Raw genomic sequence first — 26403 nt, 5'->3', positions numbered from 1 at the left:
TTCCAGGTAAATTGGAGGGGTTATTCATTAGAGACCAAGACAGTAGCAGTGGAGTCTGACCCAGATGGTTTCAGGTTGATTTTTCCAGTTTTCTTATTCTTGACCTTTATGTCTCCCCCTGTTTCTTGTCCATTCTCAGTCCTGGTTCTTTAGTATCTTGTTGACATTAAGATATCTTTCCAATAAGTTACTTTTTATTTAAGTTTTTCATAGTTGGTTTCTATTGCTTCCTATAAAAAACACTTATTGGGAAAGTATTAAGTTTTCTACTCCATACAAAATGAACTAAACCACAGAAAGGCTGTGTCACTGCTCCAAGGTCACATAGTGGTAAGTAATAAAGCCATGATTTAAAGTTGGGTTTTCAGACTGCAAAACCCCAGGAAAAGCTGTTTTTCTGCTTAAACAGAGCTGTTTCACTAAGCCTAAATTTGTCTAACTGGTCTTATTTCCCTAGAGTATACCCAGGAAGCTTCCATTCAAGATAATTTGGGTTACTTTAAAATAAGAGGGGGTGAAAACAAAAGCCCATGCTGTTGTAAAGGAGAATTTGCTACACAGCTTTCAATTCATCACATTTGGCACAAAGATGAAATAAAACTAAAATGATTGCACTTCTTAGGGAGAAAAAAATAAGCCTTCATCATCCAAATAGAGCCATAACCTTATGCTAATCCATGAATTAAACTGAATCACATTATCACTTAGGTATTAATCTATTTAACCCACTTAAAATTTAAATGTATGACTCATAGTTTGAATAGATTCATGCTATGTATTATTCTGCACATTATAAAATAATCTTGAGACTGTCAATGCGCTTGTCTATAGCAGATACTTCCAATTTCTTTATCTTAAATAAAGAAGTATCATTTTCAAATTTTTTCTTTTGTAGGTTTGTATTCTTTTGTGTATACAAAGACTATGAAACTTAGTAAAAGCTAACAGTACCTATTATATATTTCTTTCGATTTTGAAATACAAACGTAAAACTAATACAACCTTTACTTTCCTAACTGAACATGAAATTGCATTATTCAAATCATTTTCATATTAATAAGATGCTATGTGCATGGTCAATGACATTATTAAAAAATCAACATACAAGGCACACGTTGTGACATAAATGAGCATTGCTTCAGGTTTTCAACCATCCGTTTTATCTTCAAATGAAACATTATAGATATATAATGTAGTAGATATAGTCTTCCTTTGCTGGCAGAGTCCAGTGACTCCAGAATAAATCTCCATTATTCTAAAGCAGACTAAGTACTAACATGCCATCTCCCTCCCCTGTGATTGGTTTAAGAAGGGAAGGGACATGTGATCAATCAGTCTTGACAATGACAGAGTCACATCTTAGTAATGACATGTGAAAGGAAGACTGCTGAGGAATGCTAGGTTATATCTCTTCATTGATGAGAAAAGCACAACAAATGGTTCCTTTTCTTCCTTTGAATACTGATGTTTGTATGGAAAGCCTGCAACTATGGTGTTCAACTTGTTATTTTAAGGGACTAGAGCAGAACACAGAGTTAAAATAATGGAAAAAGCTGACTTCTTGAGTCACTAAATTAACTCGAGTTATTTTCTTTGATATGAAAAAATAAAGTTCTTTATTGTTTAGCAACTTTGACTTAGGGTTTTCCATTATGTGCAGCTCAAACATTTTAACTGGCACACGTAGCAAATATTTCACAGAAGATCTAGCCTATATTGAGCGTTCAAGTGGCATTTCTAAGTAAATAATGAATGCAAGGAGGTTAACACTATCTTGGACTTACAGGTGTGAGGAAACATTAAGGAATCCATGTTTATAATGGAGGGTGGTTACAAGGAAATAATGGACATAATCTAAGTGGCTCAATGGGGTTTGGGTTGGGGAGTAGGGAATAGAGCCTCCAGTGACTACCTCAGGACTTGACCTTTTTTTCTTGAAGTGAAAATATGAGCTCACAGCACAGTGTTTTTTTCTCACCCCTCACCCTAGTGTGAATGTCATTCAAACTTGCCCAGCAAAGGCCCTCTTCTATGGGCATCACACTAGCAAACATGCCTTCACGCCCAAAGGGTTATATCTTCAAAATGGAACAGAGGGACAGCTCCAAATGTGCAAATTATGAAATAAGAAGAAAAACATGCTTATTGGCTTTTTGTTCTATCATCATTTAAGGAGAAAGAAATTTGTCTTTTGAAAGCTCATTTAATTGGGCAAGGAGAAAATAAAAACTAAATGCTAGAAGAGGGAGAAAGGAAGGAGAAAGGTAGAGAATATCACTCACAGGGAGAGTCTGTCTAGCTCTGTAAGTGTCCCTTAGGCACAAGATACATTCTCTTTCTAATGAGACATTGTAAACCATTTGCAATAATGTCAGTGCCTTTTGATTGTTATCAATTAAACCTTTACTGAAAAACATCCTTTACCCATTCTCATTCTTTTTTTCTTTTTAAAGATTTATTTTTATTTATACAAGAACCGGGGTATGGGCCAGATGTGCGGGAGGGTGAGAGGATTCAAGAGACAGAGAGGGGAACAGAACAGGCAGAAGGACCGAAATACACTGCTGGGGGGAGCAGCAGGAGAGACAGGAGAGGTCTGCTTCGCCATGTGGGATTCTTGCTGGCCAGCCGGGATCGAACCCATGCTGCAGAGGCTGCAGACAGCTTCACAGTGCAGGTGCTCAACCACCTGCGCCACCAGGGATGCCCCCATCCTCATCATTAAGGCCACAGTTGGCCTTTTGATCTTAACATTCTTACCTTCAATGTATGACCCTGATCTTTCTCTTATTTCCCCAACTATATGGTTCCTAGTTCAATCATTTCCCTGGTTGTTTTTTAAGCAGCCAGTAGCCCTTGCTATTTTTCCTCTATATTCACTTAGAATTTTTATACTTATAGATTTCTCTGAGATTTTTATCTCAAAGTAATTTAATATAACAACATTTTATTGAAATGTGCAAGATACAAATCTGGTTTGGTAAAATAGAAGGGTGCATGAAGTTTTGATCCTGCTCACTAGAATCTCAGAATCAAGTTTAGGAGACAGATATTTGACTAGTTGCAATGTAAGATGTACCATGATAAATGTTATAACAAAAATCTTGAAGCAATGAAAATAGAGGTAACTGCCCTCCCACTGGAGTGTGAATGTAAACCACCTCCTGCCTGCTGCTGGTTGGGCCTCTCCTTTCATTTCAAATTCACCATGTTCAACAAAGAATTTACCATCTTTCTACCAAAAATTGTTCTCCATTGTGCTGACTGTTTCTGCTAGCAGTTTCACAGTTAGCCTACTCACTCATGCTTGAAAGATGGGTATTTGCATTTTCTTCAGATTCATACTCCCCATCTAGCCATTCACCAAGTTCTGTTCATTTATCTCTTGAAATGTCTGTTTTATCCCTCTGTTCTTGGTCATTACCACTTCTCTGGCCCAAATAGGATCACTTTATACCTATATTCCTGCAATTTCTTGGCAGATGTCTATGGACCCAGGCCCTCCCTCATCTAAATCATCCTGCGTACTTCAAAGAACTACAAAATTCTGAAATATAAGAAGAGACATTGCCCTCCGATACAAAAATCCTTACAAACCAATTTGGGAATGTAGGTGAATATATGTCAACTACCTGAATATTTACTGATAAAAAACCTGAATTCTGAAAAACGTCTCATTTAATTTACAGAATGTTTTAAATGATAGAAAAATGCTCCTTACATTGCTGAGTCTACACTTTTTTCTCCTTTAATCCTAATTTTGCTTCCCTGAAATATGAATTTCCATCAAGCCTTTGAGTAAAGCTATTTTGTGTCTTTTAAAAAAATGTTTTAAACATATACTGTTCTCATAGTCAGGACTAATATAAATTTTAGGCTTTACCATTTGGTCTGCCTTTCTCTTGGTACTTTACAATTGTCACCATTACTTAAAACATGGTATCCAGAAATGGACTACTTTAGAATTCTTTACATAGAATTTTCATGATCCCACTTACCCCATAAATTCAAGAATCTTAAATATTTCCAATTTTTATTGTTCCATAGCAAAACTTTCAAGTTATACTTGACTTTTAGGGTCATTCAGAATCTATGTCCTCTTTTTTATCCCAGTGTTTCTTTTTTTATTTATTTTTAATTTTTTAAAGATTTATTTATATTTATAAAAGAACAGGGGTATAGGCCAGATGCGCGGGAGGGTGAGAGGATTCACCAGAGACAGAGTGAGGAGCAGAACAAGCAGACTGACGAAATACACTGCTGAGGGGAGCAGCAGCGGGCAAGAGAGGAGAGGTCTGCTTCACCATGTGGGACCCTCGCCGGCTGACTGGGATCAAACCGGTGCTGCAGAAGCTGTGGACAGCTTCACAGTGCGGCGCTCAACTGCCTGTGCCACCAGGGGAGGCCCTTTAGCCCAATGTTTCTATCTGGACTTTCTAAAGCACCTCCTGCTGTATTCACTGGGATCCCCACATGTGTATTCATTCACTATTCATCCACTTATATTTCCACATATATTTCTCATTTTGCTTAAGGTGACTTATCTCCTCTCTACTTATCTTCATTTTCTCTTTCCCTTAAAATTCAGTTCCAGAAAGTTGTTTTCTACTCTCAAAAAAGAAGTCAGGTCTTTGAACTTGACTCCTAGAAGGAGGCCTCTAGGACTCTGGCATGTCCTACCTGATAGAAGCATCTTTGTTTGCCTCAGAGCCTTGGTGAGTGCCAGACACTTCTAATAACATGATGTATGATAAGGACTTTCAGGCCATGTTGCATCAGTTCTGATCTTTGGAATAGCTGTTTACTAAAGGTAGCTGACTTATGTGAAGGGCTGTAGATCAAAAGGCAGCCACATGGGAATCCTAATAAAACCTCTGGTTACCAAAGGCTCAAGTGAGCTTCCCTGGCTGGCAGTACTCTACGTGTCTTGTTACACACTGTGGCCGGGAGGAAGGAGCGCCATCCATGGTTCCTCTGAGAGAAGATGTCCAGAAGTTGTCCATCTCATCCCCTCCTAGACTCAGCCCTTTGCAACTCTTTCTCTTGTAGATTTTCTGTATTCGTTCTCTGTAATAAACCACAAGCATAATAGCTTTAAATGACCCTTGGAGTCCTTCTGGTAAATTATCAAACCTGAGGATGATCATGGAATCCCAGTTGGTTTGAAGTGAAGATGATCTTGGGGACTCACAAACTTATGGTTTATGCCTGAAACAATGGAAGTCTTGGCAGAACTGTTCCCACCTGTACAGATGATTTAACTCATCGTGCAGAACCTCTTCCTTTGTGAAGCATCCTCCTCATACTATGTCATTCACTGAGGTCCTTTAAATACTTATAGTACTATATTGAGCATCATAAAATCTGTCACTAACATACATCCTTGGAGGTAACTTATCAAACAGCCATAATAATTTAAGCAGAGGCTTGAATTTAGTAAATTTAGTAATCTAGTAATTTCTGAGAAGTGGAAGAAGTAAAAAGAGAGAAAAAAGATGATGTGTACCATGCCATGAAAAAGTGGAACAAAGTGAAAATGGCAGTCGTGCTGGCAAGAAGACATTAAAAATTTCTCTAGGGAACATCTGCATCAAAGATATAGTTCAACAGTTCTACCGACGTTTAGTGAACAACTTGTTAGACACTATGTATCACCAGCTCTCCAGAGAGGAATATTTGACAAAGGTACCTGGTAATTGTTTCTTTTTTTTCCAGAAATTTATTTCAGAGGCAACAGCCTTTGGAAATTGATCTCTGCCTTTCCTACATCTTATAACTGCTGCTGAGTAAGATTATCCACATGTTCATGGCCTTTATTGGTAGTTTATCTCCTAATTATAAATTCATCCTATTTCCTTTTTATATAAAAGATGCCAATATCTAATGTGGGAATCCTGTCCAGTTTAACAGAAATGGATAATTCTAACAGAATGTGGGAATCCTGTCCAGTTTAAGAGAAAGGGATAATTCTAACAGAAAGGGATAATGTATGCCATTCCAAAATAGAAAGAGTGATCATGAGCAGCACGTATGTAAAGTGATATGGAAATAGGTTATTAAAACCAGAAGGAATTAAGGAATGAAAGGGCCAGAGCAAGCTCACACTGACATCTGCAATTAGTTTGGCGAAGATGTGAGAGGAAACTTCGAAAAGCTCTGAAATCACATCAAATGGCAGTGATTTGATTTTTGATTTTAGAGCAGCAGGTAGTGGAAGAGGGGATAGGAAGAATAAAAGTACTCAGTGGTCAGAAGTGTGATACTCTTTTCTTACATTTTAAATTTTGCTTCCCTGGAATTCATTTCTCAGAGAAATGTAAGGTAACAAGAACTCATTTTCCCTTGGGCTGGGATTATGATGGACTATTTTTTTTTTATCCCAAGATAATGCTTTTCAGAAAGAAAAACATACAAATAGGCATTCTAGAGGATCCTGAAGGACCCTAAATTGGGACAATTTTATAAAAACAGAGTGCTTGATTATCTGCTTGTTCTATTCAAATAACACTACAGATCCTGACTGAACTAGGGAGATGCTCAGTAGACAGTAACAAGGCAAGAATTCATTATCTGTCTGTTAAGAGTCCTAAGATAACCCATCAATGGAATAAATGTGAAGAGCTCTACTTTATAAGCAGCCTTCACATTCCACTGGACCTCTTCATAGCTCATTAAACAACCTGCAATTTTGCTAACACCCACCTTCAATATTGGAAAATTGATCAATAAGATAATGCATTAAATTTTGACATCCTTAACTGGTTCCTGTTTGACATGTTAGCTTTTGTGAATCAGACAAGCAAAATGTAATGTGCCCAGTCTTCATAAGGCTATCTGAATGCAATGTACTAGAAAGAATTGAAAGAAGAGCTTATTAATATTGAAATTTCCCATAAGAGATGCATGTTTAATTATAGTGGTATCAGCTTTGTATACTGGGCTGCTGATAAGTGCTGATCAATTGATAGAGGAGACTGCTCCTTAGTAAAGATAAACTGCTGTTTCTGATGGAAACAGATGCATTTATTCAACAAACAGTGTATATCTTTATGGTTTTCTGTGTTCAAGAAGTTCTTTGAAGTAATACTATATGTATTTGTGTTTAATGAGTACATATGGAAATATGTATTTCTCTTTCAAACAGAAACATTTACTTTTATGCTATAGTTTTTTTTTTTTTTTTATATTCCAAATATGCTTTCCTGAAGTCAATTTGGGGAAATTTTTGAAACCGAGGGTTTTCACTCTTTTTTTAATAGATCAGGGGGTAAATGACTTTTAAGGTAGCTAATTCCCTAGGGTGGAATTGGTTTGTTGCTTCACTCAGTAATGCTGGCTTAAAAACTTGTTTTTTAAAAATATAAAATCTCTAATTATTTAAGAAGGATAAAGAAAAAATATATATAATTACAAAATATACAGATATAAATATATGCAGCATAGGTAAAAATAAAGATATAAAGATCAAACAAAGTATCTCAGGTAAAATAAAATCCAGGCTTAATATTTTCTATGATTGGGGCCTTCTTCTCCATTTGTTAATATATACTTTCTTCAAAACAGGGTGTGAATTATTTCCGTTTCATTCAGGACAGATGTTAAATAAGATGAAAAGTTGTCTCCCACATTTTTTCATTACAGAAACAAATGTATCCTGAATGAAAGCTTAGGAGCTACTAGCTCCCATAGTGCTGAGAAAAGGACAGAAATTTGATATGAGGGCCTCCCTGGTGGCACAAGGGGTTAAGCACAGCATTATGCAGCAATCCACAGCCTCTGCAGCTGGTGCAATCCCCAGCCAGCCAGGGAGCTACCCACAGGATACAGCAGACTTCTCCTGTCTTGTCCACTGCTCCCTTCGGCAGTGTATTTCAGTCTGTTTGCCTATTCTTTTCCCCACTCTTCTCTGATGAATCCTCTCACCCCACTACACCTCAGGCCTGTACCCCAGCTCTTGTATGCATAAATAAATCAATCTTAAAAAAAGGAAATTCTACATGAATTCATTAATACTTACTGAAATGGATATTATTAATGTAAGTCTGGGTTTGCGTCTGTCTAATAAAATATATAAGCAGAAAAGCATGAACTTTTCTAACAGCTGAGAGGTAGCAGTCATCTAAGATCCCTTTTCTTAACATGGTTTAGCCAATCCTTTGTAATAAGATGAAGTTTGTGGCATCCCAAATCACAACACCATAAAGCATGCCTTTATCTCTCTCTAACAGGAAGTCTACTGCAGCAAGATCCCATGATGGAGTAGTTGACTTCCCGAGGTCTATTAATCTATGAAGTGAAAATTAATATCCTTTCATCAGACGAGAGTGGTATCCAATTATCAGCAGAACAGATGTTGTGCTTTTCTGCTGGGTATAAAGAAAAGGGATGTGCATATCATGCTTCAAGAGGTGTACAAATATAAGTATGACATGCTCACTCTGCCTTACTGCTACCCTGAAGGTAAATTGCTCCAGTGTGCAGCAACCTCCTGCAGTTCCTCCAAATATCAGAAATGAGAAGTACAGTATGAAAGGTCCAGGCTTGGCTCTCCTCGTAGTAAATTATGGGAATGTAACTCATACAGCTGCTATGGTTACCTGCTGCCTGCCAGATCCCCTTGCTTCCATTTCTTCTGCCCACTGGGTATAGTCAGTCATTTCCAAAAGCTAATTTGCAGTTGATTATGCAATCTGCCAAACCCAATCAATGTGCGTACTCATGACCACTCATAAGATTATTCACCTTAATCATAGTAGACCTCTAGGTCATTATTCCACCACAGGGAATATATTCAGTGGAGATAGTTGTGGAGATGCCCACGACCCAGCTGCTTGCCAGGTCTCTTGGCTTCCATTATTTTCATCTCTTGGATGCAGTCAATTCTATCCAAAGTCGCTTCAAAGGCAAATCCTTTCCATATCAGCAAGAACCCTCTGCTGACTACTGACTTCTGAGGATAAAGACAAAGACCTAGAGGTCACTTTTGAATTCAAATTTCTTTTGCTTTTTCTCTCTCTCTCGCTCTCTCTTTTTTAAATCCAGTAATGTGAATGTTTGGCAAGAGTTTATTCTCTTCCATATAGCAAAGTAAATTCTCCTTAGTTTACTAACAGAATTGTCTTCTAAAAATCAGACATATTGTTGGGGTTTATTGGCATGTGATATCTCTTCAAATACATAAATCACTGCATTTTTTATATTCAGAAATTTCTTTTTAAAAGTGGGTTGGACCGTCATATTTCAACACATGAACAAAAATTGACTTACAAATCTTAGAAGTTTATAACCATCTAGTGCAGAGATGGCAACGATACATCATGTGTATTGCTACTCTCCTTCCTCTTTTTTAATTTTTATTTTTTAAAGATTTATTTTATTTATGTATGCATATAAGAGATGGGGTGTAAGCCAGAGATGGGGATGATGAGAGGATTCACCAAAGACACAGTGGGGAGCAGAACAGGTAGATTGACTGAAATACACTGCTGAGGGGAGCAGCAGGTGAGACAGGAGAGGTCTGCTACGCCGCCATGTGGGTCAGCTCCCTGGCCGGGGATCAAACTCCTGCTACAGCTGTGGACAGCTTCATAGTGCTGAGACTTAATGCCCTGCGCCATCAGAGAGGCCCCCTTCCTCTCTTCTTAATGCACACACTACACTATATCCTTTATGGGCTGGGCACTATTAAATACACTCAGGATAGAACAGAGAACAAAGAAGACAAAGTTTCTGGTGTCATGGTGCTTATATTTTAGTGGGGATAGAAACATTAGTAATCTTACCACAGCATCATTTCTTCCTGAGCCCTGACACAGTAGCATTCTTCTCAATCTTAGTTCCAGACAGTCACTACCAGTGACTAAGTGGGGGCATGTATTGTAGAATGAAACCTATCAGTCATCTAGCACAGAGTATGTGTGATAGAGAAAGAATCCAGTCATAAAACAAAATGTACATCATATTACACTGAAACACTTGAATCAAAATATTTAAACCATAATACATGCCAGATCAATGTGTCTGGACCATTATTTTATTCATACCTTCTTAAGCCTGAATCTTATTGAAAGGCCAGTTGTAGCATTCATAAATAATGTGATTTTGTTTATTGAATTGTGTTTATTAAAGGTAATTTAGAATATATATTAAGAAGGTAAAAAAATTTCAAATACTCAAAGAATTTTTGGGCCCTTGAGAGTAGGGGTGAGAACCTCAACTGAGAAACTGGCTTATTTTTTAAGATCACAGAATATGGAGTCAGATAAACATTGACCACATGACTTGCTCAATTATTAGCTCTTCCAGCTTCAGTTTCTTCTGTAAATTGGGATGAAAGTATCCACTGTTAGGGTTGTCATGAAGGTTAACTGGGATAATGTATTTAAAATTATTTAACACAGTGTCCTACACAGAGTAATTGCTTAATAAATGGTAATGACTGTGATTTGGATTTCTACCCCAATGCTGTCCACGAAGACATGCTGACCTCCCTCCCAGTTATAACATTGCTCATTAAGCCTGGAATCAGATTCAGCCCCAAGCAGCCATTGCTCCCTGCTAGACAGACCCAGTTACACTTGTTTGCCAGAAAAATCTCTCCTGGACAGGGCTTAGGGGAACAATAAATGGTTTTGTCATCATGGTTCCCTTGGCAGACTATTAATTCATACCCTATGTTCTTTAATTAGATACATTAAGATCTGGAAACTGTTTACAAATCAGTCAAAGGCCTAGAATGTTTAAGTCTCAACTCTTTTCTAATGAAAGCCAAACACGTTTCCAGGTTCTTGAAGTTGCATTTCATTTTGCTCCTGTACTACTTACAATGAAAAGTAATTTATGTAAAATATAGTTTGTGTTTAGAGTCAGCTAATCCATAGCTCCTCTCTTGTGTCACAGGCATGCCTGGGACAGCTAAAGGCAATAGGGGAGAGAGAAAAAAAAAATGAGAAGGTGATTTAGAATGTACATTAAGAAGGTAAAAGGTATTCTGCTTCTATTTGCCACCCAGAGCTTTCTGTCTCGCCATCCCAATCTAGTAGCTTTGAAAGATTCCTACTGGAAATTTTTTCAATAACACAAGATCTGTGGTTTTTTTCAACTTTCCAGAGTAAGGGAGAAGTTATCTGTGACTTGCTACTCTTGGGACTAATAATTAGTAACTTAATAATATGGGAAATTGTCGAATTGCTTTTTTCTCACTTCTGCTTAGTTCCAGAGCCTCTGAGCTGGAGTAAAGATTTATGTGTGTGTTGAACTCTCTCATTCTAAATTCCTGGATTTAATACAAACATTTCAGAATAAACTATGTTCACAAAAGCACAATGTACCCATCTGACTGGGAAACAATTTAACTGAGTTCATAACGAACACCAACACAATTTCACAGCTGATTTAGACCCATATATCTTTTATACTCGTTTATAGGAAAGTTACAGAATTTAAGCATTGGAAGCGAACTTTAGGATCATTTAGTCTAGTCACTCATCTTATTGAGTCTACATCTCCAGGAGAATGAGAGTTCCTTGAGGACAGGAGTCACATCATACACATGTTATGGAATGAGTTGGGGGCATTCCTGAAACCCTAAGCTAGTAATTGACTTGATTTTAGGTATTCTGGATGGCTTGCAGGGTCTTAAACACTGTACTATATTGTCTAAGTATATCATCCTAGTTCACTCAGTCTTAAACAAGTGGATATGAAATACAAATAGATGGTGTGTCCCAGTATGCTTCAATAATCACGCAATTGCATTGATTTTTTCATTTTTCAATTGACAGTGGGTATGAACAATCTCAATTATGTTACTATTGTGTCTTTAGGGGTGGCTTTTGTTTAAGGAGTTAGTATAAACCATACTCTGATGAATATTACTGTTGGATGGAAGAAAATTTTACAGAATTCCAATACAAATCAGTTTATGGAAAGGTCACTTGTGAGTCCTCATTGTGAATACAGCACAGAGGTGCCACCTAGTGACTACCTTGTTCTGGACAGGAAAAGACCAGATTTGTTAGCAGGGAGAATGAGCATTGTATTTCAGGTCACCCTGAAATACATCATAACAAAAATGTCTACTTATAATTTGCTCTGCTCTGTCAAACTCAGAAGATAAACTAAGCTATATATTATAAGCCTTTAAAAGCCACAAAGACAAAGCAATTGCAAGATGTGTATCAAAATGTTCTACTCCTTATAGTGCACATATCCTCACTTCTAAATAAGTCCAACAGATAGAATTTCCTACATCTGTCATGACCATATAAATAACATGACCAAATTATTAGAATACAAATTCCAGTCTCCACTAATACACTATTATACTTTAGGGTTATCACCTAAGATAATGTTTTTTATTTAGTATATCAGGTATCATGCAATAAAGACACTTGATAAAGGATGTTGAATTAATGAATGCATTAATGAGTGGATAACTACTTCAGTCCTTGAAGTTAAGGAATTCCACAAGAGATGATTTTATCTTGAAAAGTGGCCAGGTCTGATTTGTCCTTACTATCTAGATGAACAGCAGTAAAACAACCATCTAGGTAATTGGGTATCATCTCATTTTTAAATATAAGAAAAATGCTGAAATCAAGGTAATTTGGTAGTTCAAGTTGAAGGGTCTAAGAGGAAGAGGTGAAACCAGAAAGGGACCAAAAAAAAAAAAAGTACTATGTATGAAATGTGAGGTTTGCTGAGATGTATTAACATTTCTATTTGGTAGCATAAATAACGTGGGCCTAGTGAAGTTGCCATTTATCAATTATAAAATGGGAGTACCAGATGCCCCTGTTCCTTCATCTCCACTCTCTCACTCCTTTCCCTCTCCTCCACTGCATTTTTTAAATTAAGTCTAACAGTAATGCTACAGATTCATGTGCTCACATATGTGGTTGCCTAACAGCTATAATGCCCTGTTGAACTGATGGGTGCTACTCTGATATAATAAAAATGAATAAATAAGTGTGATAGCCAGTTCATGAACTGGAAAGATTCGATTGCTTGACTGCATGAACAGGGGAAGAAAATTCATAAGCCCATGAACCATAGTGGTTTTTTGAAAACACTAGCATTATCTCTCTTACAATCTCTAAGACAGGATATGATAGTAAAGGGTGGTAATGTGTTTGTTAGATAAGCAAAAGATGGTTCATATTAGAAAAACCTTGACATATTATTAGAATAAAAATGCCCAAAGGGTGACTTCCCAGTCGATAATGGTTGTAATTTGTGATTATTATCAAAGAGTCTTTAAGCAGGTCAGTTTGAGTTGGTAGAATTTTTTAAAAATATCTTTTTTATTGGGTCTCCCCGGTGGTGCAGCGGTTGAGCGCTGGGCTGCGAAGCTGCCCACAGCCTTTGCAGCGCCAGTTCGATCCCCAGCCGCCAGTGAGGGTCCCACATGGCGTGCAGACCTCTCCTGCCGTGCCTGCTGCTCCCCTCAGCATTGTACTTCGTCAGCCTGCCTGTTCTGCTCCCCGCTCTGGCTCTGGTGAATTCTCTCACCCTCCTGCGCTTCTGACTGTACCCAGTGCTTGTATAAATAAATAAATCTTTAAAAAAATATATCTTTTTTATTGTTGTAACATTAGGTCACCTTACTGTTAATGTATTAAAAGTATAGGATCTCTCCCCTCAGGTGTTGTTGCCAGACCATCCCCTCGACCAAAACACACATAGTCTGTCATCACAGTCCATTGTGCTCCTGCAATTTTGCTCTAATCCTTCACTCTCCCATGACTCCTCAGGCAGCCTCAGTTCCATAGCCAGCATTCTAGGCTTAGTTCTAAGTTTGGCTTTATCTGATCCTTTGTTTGGTTTCTCTGTATTCCAGATAGAAGTGACACTATTCAATATTTGTCTTTCTCCTGACCCACTTTGCTTAGTTATAAGCAAAATATAATCCCCTCCAGGTCCATTCCTGGGCTATTAAATTTTTATGACAATGGCATGAGAATATAAGTAAAACTTCTAAAAATGGGGAAAAACCTCTTACAGAGCAAATATTTGATGAATTTATGGGTCCCTGAGTAAGTTGGTTAGCTCCTTTGAACTTTAAATTCTTTACCTGTAAAATGTTGACTAAAATAATTCACGTATCACAGGATTACTCTCAGAATAGATGTTTGTTAAAAATATTTTTTAAAACTGTAACTTACTTTGAAATGTAAATTACCATCTTCAGGCATATCACCATCTTCAAACAAAGTACAAAGCAAGTTTGTCTATTTGAATTTGCAATCTTTCTTTAGTCTACTATGGTAAACCATGGGAGAAAGGTACAAAATGGGCTACTGCAACTGAATAGATGATTAGGTAGAGATCTAGGCTCTACCATCCTGAAAACATGAGTTTGGGCTGTACCCATTTCTCTCACCTGCCACCCACTGCCTCTGGTAACCATCAGTCTTCACTAATCTGTCCTCTGACTTTATGAGCTTGAGTATTTTTGCTTTTTTTTTTTTTTTCAGATTCCACATATCTGTCTTTCTTTGACTTAGTTCACTTAGCATAACACCTTCAAGTTCTACCTATGTTGTTGCAAATTAGAAAGTTTCTTTTGCCAACTAATATCTCCCTCAAAGTATTTGGCAAAGTTCATGGCTAATTTTGAAATTTCCACCATTAAGAAATAAATTATTTGCACAGAATAGGAAGCTTCTTTTAAAACATGAATAACCTAGGAAGGTGCATATTTCAGGTTATTTGTGACAGACTATCACACAAGCATGTATTGATTTAACAACTCATCTAATAGTGACAACTGGCTGAACTGTGTTCATTTTGGATTATAAGCTCTGCCCCAGAGTCTGAGGACAATGAGAAGCTCGGAACAGGGAGAACTGCCTGAGGAAATAGGTGTTCTGTGGCCGAGGGGTATGGTGGTGGAAGAAAGAAAAACTAGCAGGCTTACCTTCTAAACAATGTTACCCTTTTTTTCTAAAAATACAATCTCCATAAAAGCACATTTTTTCCCTTTTGTCTGTTTTACTATTTCAGGCTTCAAGTCAACTTAAAATATGTGCATTCCTATTTAGAATACCTACAAACAAGCATGTACTTGCTGCTTTTATAGAATCCTGTGTCCAAGAACAAAGGAACCATTTCCCACATGTATTATTGAAAGACTAATAACTGTTACACCAAAAGTCATTAACTCCAATTGTTTCAAGATTTACTAACATTTCTGATTCTTTCCTGTATAGATTCCTTCTCTAATTGACGAGTGGGCAGGTTGGGACTTATTTACATAAAGTTCTTTTATCTTTGTGTGTGTGGGGGTGTGTGTGTGTGTGCTTGTGTGTGTGTGTATACAATACCAACTCATTTGTTTCATGAAATATTGTAAAGTTTTTGGTAATAATGTGGCCTGAATAATATAATCTTTATGAGATATTTTTACCTTTTCTGTAATAATATAGGTGATTTATAAGCATTTAATTAAAAATTCAATGTTTAAATAACCTGTATTCTCAAATTCATTACCTGAATTACCAAAATCTACCTAATTTAGTAGATTCTTTTTTTTTTTTAAGATTTATTTATTTATTTATACAAGCACTGGGTACAGTCAGAAGTGCGGGAGGGTGAGAGAATTCACCAGAGCCAGAGCGGGGAACAGAACAGGCAGACTGACGAAGAAATACACTGCTGAGGGGAGCAAGCGGGTGTGGCAGTGGAGGTCTGCGCGCCATGTGGGACCCTCGCTAGCGGCCGGGATCGAACCGGCGCTGCTGAGGCTGTGGGCAGCCTCGCAGCCCAGTGCTCAACCACTGCGCCACCAGGAGAGGTCCTAATTTGGTAGATTCTGAGGAAAATACTAGTTGTAGAGAAAAGGAATTATATGACCTAATGTGGTAGGGAGAATAATGGACTTCCAACAATGTCCACATCCTGATACCTGGAACCTGTAAATTTATCACATTACTGGCAAAGGTGAGTTTAAGTAGCGGATGTAATTATGCTTGTTAAATAAATGACCTTAAAATGGCAAAATGATCCTGAATTATCTGGTTGGGTACAATGAACTAATGGAAGCTTAGAGAAGAATAATTAAGATGGAAGTTTCACAAGGCCAGGAACCAGAGTTGGGTAAAGAGGATTAACAGTTGTTACAGAAAACCAACCCAAACAACCCTAAAGTGATAAATTCCACAAAGTGATAAATTCTACAAAAATAATAAATTCCACCAAAGAACAATATATAAGGGCACCACTTACTCTGGCAAGATGAACCTCTTGCTCCAAAGAACTGCCCATTCATGTCTTTGCAAGTTCTGTTTCTTAATAAATTTTCGGTGCACTTATAAGGGGACACTCTATTAAATTCTTTCTCAGAACAAACCAAAGAATCTCCTACTCATCTCACAAAATAATCATAAGGGTCCTTAAATGTGGAAGAGTTACACAGAAGTGACAAAGTGATGTGATATGAGAAAGACTTAAGAGAGCCATTGCTGGCTTCAAGACGGAAAAAATATAAGCAATGGAAGATGGGCAGCCACTAGAAGCTAGGAAAACCAAGTAAACAGATTTTCCCCTTTAGCCTTCAGAAAAGAATGCAGTCCTACTCACGCTTTGATTTTAGCCTAGTGACATTCATTTTGAATTTCTTGCCTTCCTAACAATTTGGGCTGTTGTCAGTCACTATGTTTGTGATAATTTGTTACATCAGTGATAGGAAACTAAAATGCCTTGAAAATCATTCATTAATTCCTTCATTCATCATTCTTTCATTAAAAAAATCTTTCATTTCTTCTTAAATACAACACTGCCACATTAATCTAATCAGGGTTTAGGACACAGAATTGTCTTTTCCCATTTATTAAACAGGAATGATTAGATGACTAAGAAAGTCCCCCTTTTTCATGGGGATTTTGGAAGCAAATTCTATTTTCTTTTTCTTTTTCTTTTTTTAAAAGACTTATTTATTTATTTATACAAGAACCAGGGTACAGGCCAGAATCACGGGAGGGTGAGAAGATTCACCAGAGACAAAGCGGGGAAGAGAACAGGCAGACTGACGAAATACACTGCTGAGGGGAGCAGCGGGCGAGACAGGAGAGGACTGCTTCGCCATGTGGGACCCTTGCCGGCTGGTCGAACCCACGCTGCATAGGCTGTTAACAGCTTCACAATGTGGCTGCTAAACAGCTTCAACTGCCCGCGCCACCAGGGGAGGCCCGCAAATTCTATTTTCTATTAGCCTTTGGTTCTTTTCTTTTTTGAACATATCAATTATGGGAAATCTTTCCTAATGTAAATCTTGGCTTTGTGTTGGACTTGGAATAATGCATGTTTATATTTCTCATATAAAATGTAAGGCATGCATTTTAAGTCTTCATATTTTTCATCCCATTAAATTCCTTCTCATATCAATTCACTCATTCATTTATTCAGCCAAGCAATAAGTTCAGATGTTCCAGTCACTCTTTCAGACACTGCAGATCTTTTTTTAAAAAGGAGAAATAAAATACTTGCCTCCTTCTAAAAGGAATCTTACAACCTGAATGTGTAAATGACACACACTTCCAAATATAAAGCAAAGCATTAAGTATTTTGATGATTGTGCTACAACACCTCAATTTCTGATAGAGTACAATGTATTAGTATCACCTCGTAAATACTATTAGGAACTCACATTCATAGGTCAGTGTTATTTTATGTGCATAAAACAGAATGGTGGTAATCAATAATCTTAATACTTCTGCTCTATATCAATCATTTAACATATTAAAATTTGTTATTAATATGTGTGGTATTTGACTTTGAGGCACTGATTTTATGTTGGTAGTGCTTTATTTTGAGTTCAGAGTAAAGTAAAAGACCAATAGCTTAAAATGATATTTTGAGACAGAGCTACAGATATGCCAAGGGAAAAAAAATAAAGTGAGAGCAGAGAGTACAGAGCATACCACTTTTCTCATCTTTAAAAAAAAGGAGCATCATATTCTAGATTGCATCATAGATTTTCTGCTATACTTTTATCTGGAAATTAATCAACTAATTATGGATAATTATAATTAATATCTGAATTCATTATATTCAGGCATATTAATTAAAATTTGAAATATATTCTAGGCTCTCTTAAATTCCTTACACTCTAACAATCAGAGAATAATGGAAGCTTGATTGTTTCAAATTAGGTAAAAACTCACAAACCTTAAAATAAAAATTGAAATAATGCCACAGATATTATACTTATTTTTCAGGAACTCATTGCTAGCTTGTAGAGAAGTTTGTACTTAGGCAGTCATTTTCCTAAGAGATAGCTCTAAATTTGTAACTAAGGATTGTGCTTTCATAGACTTTGCTTGAGGTCTTCTCACCCCCTTCCATACATTTCTGATTTTACAGAATTATATTTACGAAACACAGTTAAATTATCCCCATGTTTTAAATAAAACAAAACATTGAATCCTTTCCCAAACAACAGGATAGAATTGAAGGCATACAACATGACATTTGAAGTATTTCCCCTCTTTGTTTGTGTCTATACTATCTACGGAGAGAGGTGGGAGTTACCCTTATTTGACGCTCATAAATTTTCCTTCCAAATAATTTTTGAGTTGGTCCTATTTTCTCTTTGCTACTATCACTCTCCAATACATGGCTTTCATCATCTCTCTTATAACATTATCTTTTTAAATGCCATTCTTGCTCATATCATTTAATCCTTCACCCTGAACCTCAGGAGTTACACAGGAAGCCTAATAAACAGCCTATATCTAAGGTTAACTAGATTAAACTTCTAAGCATTTTTTATAGCTTCATGATTTTACGCTGTCCACTGCCTTTGTCCTGCTGCACTCACTGCTAAATTAATACTCCTGAAATTTTTTTGAGATGCTTTCAAACACTCTGCTGCTTTATGCTTTCATTCCCTTATCCATGCTGCACTCTCTGTATAGAATAGCTTTTATATCTAGTTAAATTACAAAATTCAAAAATAATTTCCTCAAGAAAGTCTTTTCTGACATTCTTTAGGTGGGACCAGAGTTCTGAGAGTCAATTACACTCATCTCTATTATAGCACATGTTGCTTTATATTAATTTCATCTGTTTCCATGACTTTCATTCACTGGAATGTGAGGCTGTTGAAAAACAACAGTTGTCAGTCATTTTGCATCTCTAAACATAGGTAGTATTTGATACATTCAGATGCTCAATAAGCATCTTAAAGTTTTTGGGACCTGACAGAAACTCTACAAGCTGACTTACCTTTCAATGTCTGCTAGTTTTCTCACATTTCTTATGTTGTAGCACTATTAACCACATGTAAGATTGTAATTCATTATCTACCCATTCATTCACCCATCCACCCATCCATGGAGAGTCAGGTGTATGCCTTCAATCTAGGCAACTGAGATTTTTATATTTCCTGTTTAGTAAACAAATGGATAAATTATCCAATCTTTTATTGTTATCTTGTAATTACTTGATTTTTCTTTTCGCCCCCTCCCTATTCCGAATGAATTTCACTGAGCACACTAATATTACCTATGAGATTCTTCTCAGGCTCCATGTAAACTTGTGAATTACATATGGGTTTATAATTTTGATTCTAGACTAGGAATTTTAGCCTTGACTTGTTGGGCACAAAGTCAAAGCAGAGAGTACTTGTGTAATGTACTTTGACAGGCTGCATTAGCAAACCAATATAAAGTTTTAGAGTATTACTTGGTGTTAATAAGGTCTTCACCCTTTACTCTTAATCTCCTTTCCATCCTTTAACAAATAAAAGTCAAATATTAATATCAAAATCAATTTCAAAAGTGATGACAAAATAGAGATTAAATGGAGATAGTTAAGTTGCTTTTATAGGATACTGCTGTTATTGGCTTAATGGTAGGCATTTTTAAGCTTGATGACCATTACCCAGAATAATACAAGGTCTAGCATGGCAATCACAATAAAAGTAGTTTAAATTTTCAAATTCACTGCATATCTCATTCATCATGAAAAATGTCCCTTACCTTTCAAACTTTGAAACTCTGAGACTGATCAAAGAAGAGTTTTCTTTTGTTCTTATTACTAACTATATTTCATGGCCTTTTCTTGAATAATGATGTTAATAATTCAATTTTCATTCCCTTCAATTGAAATAGATTCTGACTTGTCAAGAATATATAAAAATATAAGTTATGACTTCAGGCTCTTCATTTCTTTAGAACTTACGGACATAAATGATATAAATCCACTTTCTTCAATATATTTTCAATGTGTCTAATATTTTTATAACTATACCCACTTTATCTCTGCTTTAACTCCCTGGCAGTTATATTACAAAATATGAGATCTGTCTTGAGTTATTTTACATTCTCTTTTGTAGAGCAGTAAATGAAATAGTTTGAAAATCTGGTATTTTTTATACTTTGAATACTTCTGTAAAAATTTTCATTTGGATAATGTTTCTAAAGCTCTGTTTTAAATGATTGTGACTTTTAACAGTTTGACTTTATTTATAGGGTAAATTATTTTCCCATCTACCTTTAATGATCTTTTCTTTAGAGTTATATATTGCCAAATTCTCTTTTTTATCTTGTGCAGTAGGCGGCACATACTTTTAAAAGCTTTTGTTTATCATTTATACCACTCTTTAAATCACACTAAAAACACATGCTCTTTAAGTCTCTGACTAACCAAACTAATCTCTGCAGGTTTTTAACAAATTCACAATTAATATGGAATGAGCTTCAATGAAACCTGTATGTTTTTCCACCTTTCTTTTTAAACCCAGCCCAACTCATCATATATTATTAATTCTTTCACAATTTTTCTTTTTACAAAAGCCCACATTATATTTTTCAAAGATTGTAATGCTAAGAAGTTCAATTTTATACTATTTTTCATTTACTCATAGCATTAGATCCATAGTAATGAATTAAGTGATTTGGGGTCTACTGCTGATCATTTGAAGGGTTGTTGCTTTAGATATTATAGCAACAGTGACAAAAATTATAAGTTTTCAGAGTACTTGAGAGACTATATAGTCATATATATGTATATATACACACATACCAGTATATGAGTTCAATATATCTATATATATGTTATATATGTATATAATATGCATATGTATATTTTTATCAAATATGAACATGCATTTTGATTATACTACGTAATGGGCACTCTTACAGGTGCTTTATTAATACTGACTTCTTAAGATTCATAATTACCTTATGTGATATGTGTTAATATTACGCAATATCATTTTCAAAATGAAGAATCTGAGGCATAGAAACATTAACTTGATAAAGTCTGTACTTGTCTAAAAGGTAGCAGAGCTTCATTGACTCCAGTGTCCATATTCAATGCTATATACATTGTTTGAAGAAATAGGAATATTTTCAGAGGCAATTTCTTTGTTTGCTTTAGGAAGTGAATGTTTTTTGTAAGAGTCCATACCACTGATAAAAAACTTTGATATATATGGGCTACTGAAAAAGTGTCTTTTATACCTGTCTCCAACAAAACTTTCTGCAAAGGCATAAAGTCTAAAAACATTGTTACTGAATGTCACCAGACACTACTTCTTAAAATATCTTGTATCTCACTTTTCTTTACATGAATAGATATGGAAGATTATCTATCCTTTTAAATTATGAAAACTTCATCCAATAATTAGGACAATGCATTACAAAAAAAGTAAATACTTAATGTAATCTTCACTTCAGTCCACTATGCCACTATGTGACACAGCAATATGGAAATTACTTAAAATCTTCTTTAAAATTGATGGAAAAAGAGATTAAAAGTTTACTAATATTTATTAACTCTACAATGTCTCCTGGACCTAAGGTTCTATAGCTCTGGGGAGGCAATAGGCATATATAGGAATCAGACTTAGTGAGTCTTTTCTAAGTTAAGAGAGAAATTAGATTCAAATAACTCAAATTTTGGAGACTATTAACCTTATATGTCAAATGGGGAACTGGTGTTAATCATATAACTTAACCTTGTATGCATCAAGTAGAAAATAATTTAAAAATAGACTACTCAATATGCTTCAGTTTGAGAGGTTATGAAAATGTATTCTATAATTTGACCAAAAAGTGTTATATTATGAGATTCTTTAAATACATAGTCATAGACATGCTAAAACTTGTTTCATGTAGGGGGAGGGGGTAATTCATAATCATCTAAAGTAATTTTAAGCATTTTTTGATTGATTACAATTTGAGATATAATTTTTTTTTTCATTTCTAAGACACTCAGTTTCTCAGATCAGCAAATCCTGTTTTAGACTAAAATTTAGAGCCATTTCTGGAATGAGAGGAGAAACAACTATTTAACCAACTTATACCTCTTTTTGGGTTGGCAGCATCAACAAATCCTTTAACTCAGCAGTTAGAAGAAATCCCTATAAACTTTTCAAAGCTAAATAACTTCAACAGTTCCACTTTCTTCTTTAAATAGCCAGCAGCCAACATTCAAAATGAACTGCTAAATTCCTATATAACAAGATAAAGGCTGTTTCTAATATCAATAGCTTTTATCTTGATTTCATGTCACCCAGAAATGTTTTCAGTTGAAAACAACGCTTAAAAACACACTTATAGCAATGGCCTATCTTTTCAGACTGAGTATTTCTGGCTGAATTAGGAACTATCTGAAAATAAAACACAATTGAAATCAGTCCTTTGACTTGACAGTTTCAAGAGACCAAAATCTCCCACTATAATATTCTAAGAGTAGAAGTATAGGTTTTCCCCCAGCTATTGCTCCCTTTAGAAGTGCTAAATGATGTTCTGTTTTATAATGATTTTGTAATAATGAAATACCAAACTGAAATAAAAAGTTTTAAAATATCTGTTCAGAAAACCTTGTAAATTCTCTAGCTGTCTGCAAAGATACTGCAGAAGCTAATCACCTTGCAACTATTCCACAATGTGACACAGATTTACTGCATAATACCTAAAGAATGAAGCGAAAGATGTTAGCCTCAATCAGGGTCAGATCACAAAATCCAAAGGGAGGACAAATCACAGATAGACGAGGACAAGTAACAGACAATGCCGCGAGCATGCGGCCTATATTCAACTTGGTTAATTTCTTTGATGATGCAGAGGTCTTGTTTAATGGAAAAAGTACCCAGACATACTTTGTGAATGTATGTGGATACTGACCTGGACTTGTGACAGGACTAGAGGTAGTAGGCTCAATAATTTCTACAAAAAGGGAAAAGGAAAGAAAAGAAAAACATTTTGTGTATTAATCATACATAAAGACAAACACTCATGAGACAATCAACAGTCATGCAACATATACACAGGTGGTCTTTCATTTGAAGGCTTCCCTGACCATGAAAACCTTTGAACAAAGTCCAGTCTATGAGGTTTACACAACATCCCATCACTCTCTTTGATATTAAATCTGTACCAACATTTAGGAGTCCTTTCCACATTCTAATCTATAGCCTTGAGTTATATTTTGCTAAAGTTAAGGACCTGCCCTTAGAGTTCTCAGCAGTTTTCAACAAAGTACTTCAATAAAATACAAAAGTCATGTAGATTGTCTTTTAATGAGAGAGTTATGCTAGTTCCTCTAGTCATTCAATCAAGTGTTGCTGCTTAATAAAGACTAAAATAACATCATGGGTAAAATTTAAATGATCTCAGTCTGTCCTTTCGAAGATAAATCTCATCTTTTACAAGCTTATCTATAGAACTTGGCTACTTACAGTTATATCTGTTTTGATGTAAAAAGTAAACACAGACATACCCCACACACATATACATAAACATGTACACATTTTGAATTATGTGAAATATCCTGTCTTGAAGGCACTGCTGGCTATAGCCTAGGAAGAATTAAAGGGTAACAATCCAACAAATAGTAAACTCTATGGCCTTTTAAATTATGCATGCACTTTCAAGATTTCCATTTTTAACTTATGTTTTAGTATGGCTTTTTCTTTTCATGTATTATATGGTGGTGGTCATAGCAATCTTAAAGTATTTGAACAATTTTAATGAGGAAGAACGCAAATATCTAGAAATCATGGCATTTTTGGGTAACTCTAATAATGTAGTGACCTGGAAGATTTATTTCAGCACTAATTAATTTAACTGATAAGTATGTCCTAAATTATACATAAAAAATCTAAATTCTTAGAACCAAATACAATATGTGTAGCTGTATGAGGTAAAAGCAGAGACTCATACGCGCGTTCTTGTCTCTGAGCAAGGATTGCCTTTTTCTAAGGCTTGTATATGTCCCAGGCTATGGCGGGGCTGAATCTCTGGCTCCTGTTCTGACTGTTTTGGGCCAATGGATCATCAAGATATTCAGGATAACTGACAAGGCTCATGGTCCAAGTTACAAGAGATCTGGGGCAAGGAATATAAATTTTGAAAAGAGGCATTCTCAAACAGCAAAATTAGTCAGCTAACAAGCTACAATTAAAAATTCAAAAGTCCAGTAATGTATCTGACAATATGATATGGTGTTCTATTATTTATAGAAAATTAACATTTGAAATAAAACATCATATCAGAGAAATGCTATTCTAATTTAGAGTGATTCTTTTGTTGCATTGATATAAACTCTGATATATTTTTATACTAATAGGTTTTTAAATTTATAAAAGCTCCTTGAAAGTGATTGAAAATTTATGTTAAAGTTACTTAAATGCTATATAGTAAATCTCAATAATACATGCTAAAAGTGCATATTCAAATGACAGAATTTTATAATTCCAAAGAGAAATGAAAACAAATGGCTAGAAAGGTAGGTACTGAATCAGAATATTTGTTCATTTTAACAGTAAAGGTTCAAATTTAATAGTACAGTGAAGAGTGGACTATATTTGCTATTTGAACATTTGAACTTCAATTTCTTCAACTGTTTGGCTTCCACCATTTTGAGTTTTCAATGCTGATTTGGCAGTTCACTGAAAAAGGTGGTGTGACATACAACTACAACTTCATCTCAATGCAAGGATGATAGAAACAAATATTTATCGCACTGAACCTAGTTCTTCATTGTACCTGCAGTTCATAAATATAACCGGTAAGGCAAATGGAAAAAAATAGTATATGAATCTATCAGAGAAAATTAATGAGTGTTAGGATTTGGAGACGTTTAATTATATGAGGTAGAAGCAAAGATGGAGAAAATTATGAGCATTTGAAATTATAGAGAAAACAAATTGCTTGTGTAAAGTCACATTTCCTTGTAGAAAGGGCTTTTAAAAGAAGGCAGAGATTTAGTACATGAAAAATTATGTTGTATATAGGATCCATACCACAATGTTAGTTTCACAGTCAACCCCAATTTTTTTTTTTTGTATCATATAGGTCAAGATACATTAAATAATTTATTGTGAGGTAATTTTATACAAGTCAAGAATTAGGACCAGTGAGGTTGATTAAATTTGAGATTCAGATTATTAAAAGTAGGGGTCACATTTGGGGCTGGATGTGCATGAAGCAGAAGAGAACCTAGAGGAGTAAATTCAAAGCACAGGGTTTGGGAAAAGATGGTGCTGAGAATTGTAGATAATTGTAGATGAGGAGAGTCAGCTAGTTTCTTTGACATAAGAACTGACATAAGAAAGGCCCAGATGAAATTGGATTAAATGTCTTTCAGCAGCATGATGTTGAATAAGTTAATCTCTTCAACTTCACCCCCAGTGTCCTCATTTATGGAAATTAGAAAAAAAGCTCTTAATTTGTAGCATTAAAGATATTTCACATAAACAACTGAGAGTGAATAGCAGTTAATAGCTAAAACTGATCAAAGCAAAATGGAAAAATTAGTATCTGAATCTATTAAGAGAAAATTAATGAATGTAGGATTTGAAGAGGTTTCATTTTATGAAGGAGAAGCAAAGATGGAGAAAACTGTATTTGAAATTATATAGAAAATAAAATTCTACCTATAATGTGGACATTTATGTTCTCCAAATATAAAAGGTTAGTATATTGTAATATATTTTGGGTAATTATTTGGGGGTCATATTGACTTTTGGAAGAAAAGTATAGGATCTAAGGTATTTTTAACAGTTCCAATTTAAGTAAGAGTAGACATTTAAAGATCAAGATCTCACAATTTTTATAAAGAACAGGTATACTTCAATTTTAAAATTTGACTTTCGTGCCAAATTGCAGGCCTGTATTATTAACATAGACAGAGGTTTCTTAAAAATTAAATGTTTTCCCCTATATTTCCAAATTACAATGATCCCACTAATTCATTATAGGCCACTTTTTTTTTTATAAAACAGTATTTTATTAATGAGAAAATACAGACTAATTGCTGAATCTGACTAGATTCAATACTAGACATCCTTATACTGTTCAGACATAAATTTAATTTTTCAGAAACTACTTTCTGAGTACCTATTATAATAGTAATCATTATATTAATCACAATTGCTGACATTTCTTGAAC

General features: G+C 35.4%; 1 protein-coding gene across 5 annotated transcripts in view; it reads right to left on the bottom strand.

The window, feature by feature from the left end:
• Positions 1 to 26403, bottom strand: part of NEGR1 (neuronal growth regulator 1) — a 788184-nt gene that overhangs the window by 84720 nt on the left and 677061 nt on the right. Inside the window, exon 7 of one of the 5 annotated variants that reach the window (XM_054691008.1) lies at positions 23136 to 23177. The exons of 3 other annotated variants lie outside the window; for them this stretch is intronic. In XM_054691008.1, coding sequence (XP_054546983.1) covers positions 23136 to 23177 — 42 coding nt within the window. Of the gene's footprint in view, positions 1 to 21134; positions 23178 to 26403 lie in introns of those variants that run through there. One more of the 5 variants, XM_054691006.1, reaches the window with a different exon arrangement.

Source organism: Talpa occidentalis, unplaced genomic scaffold (assembly GCF_014898055.3).
Source record: "Talpa occidentalis isolate TD23 unplaced genomic scaffold, MPIMG_talOcc4v2.1 talOcc4.9, whole genome shotgun sequence".
Lineage (NCBI taxonomy): Eukaryota > Metazoa > Chordata > Mammalia > Eulipotyphla > Talpidae > Talpa > Talpa occidentalis.
This window is presented reverse-complemented; position numbering and strand designations above follow the sequence as displayed.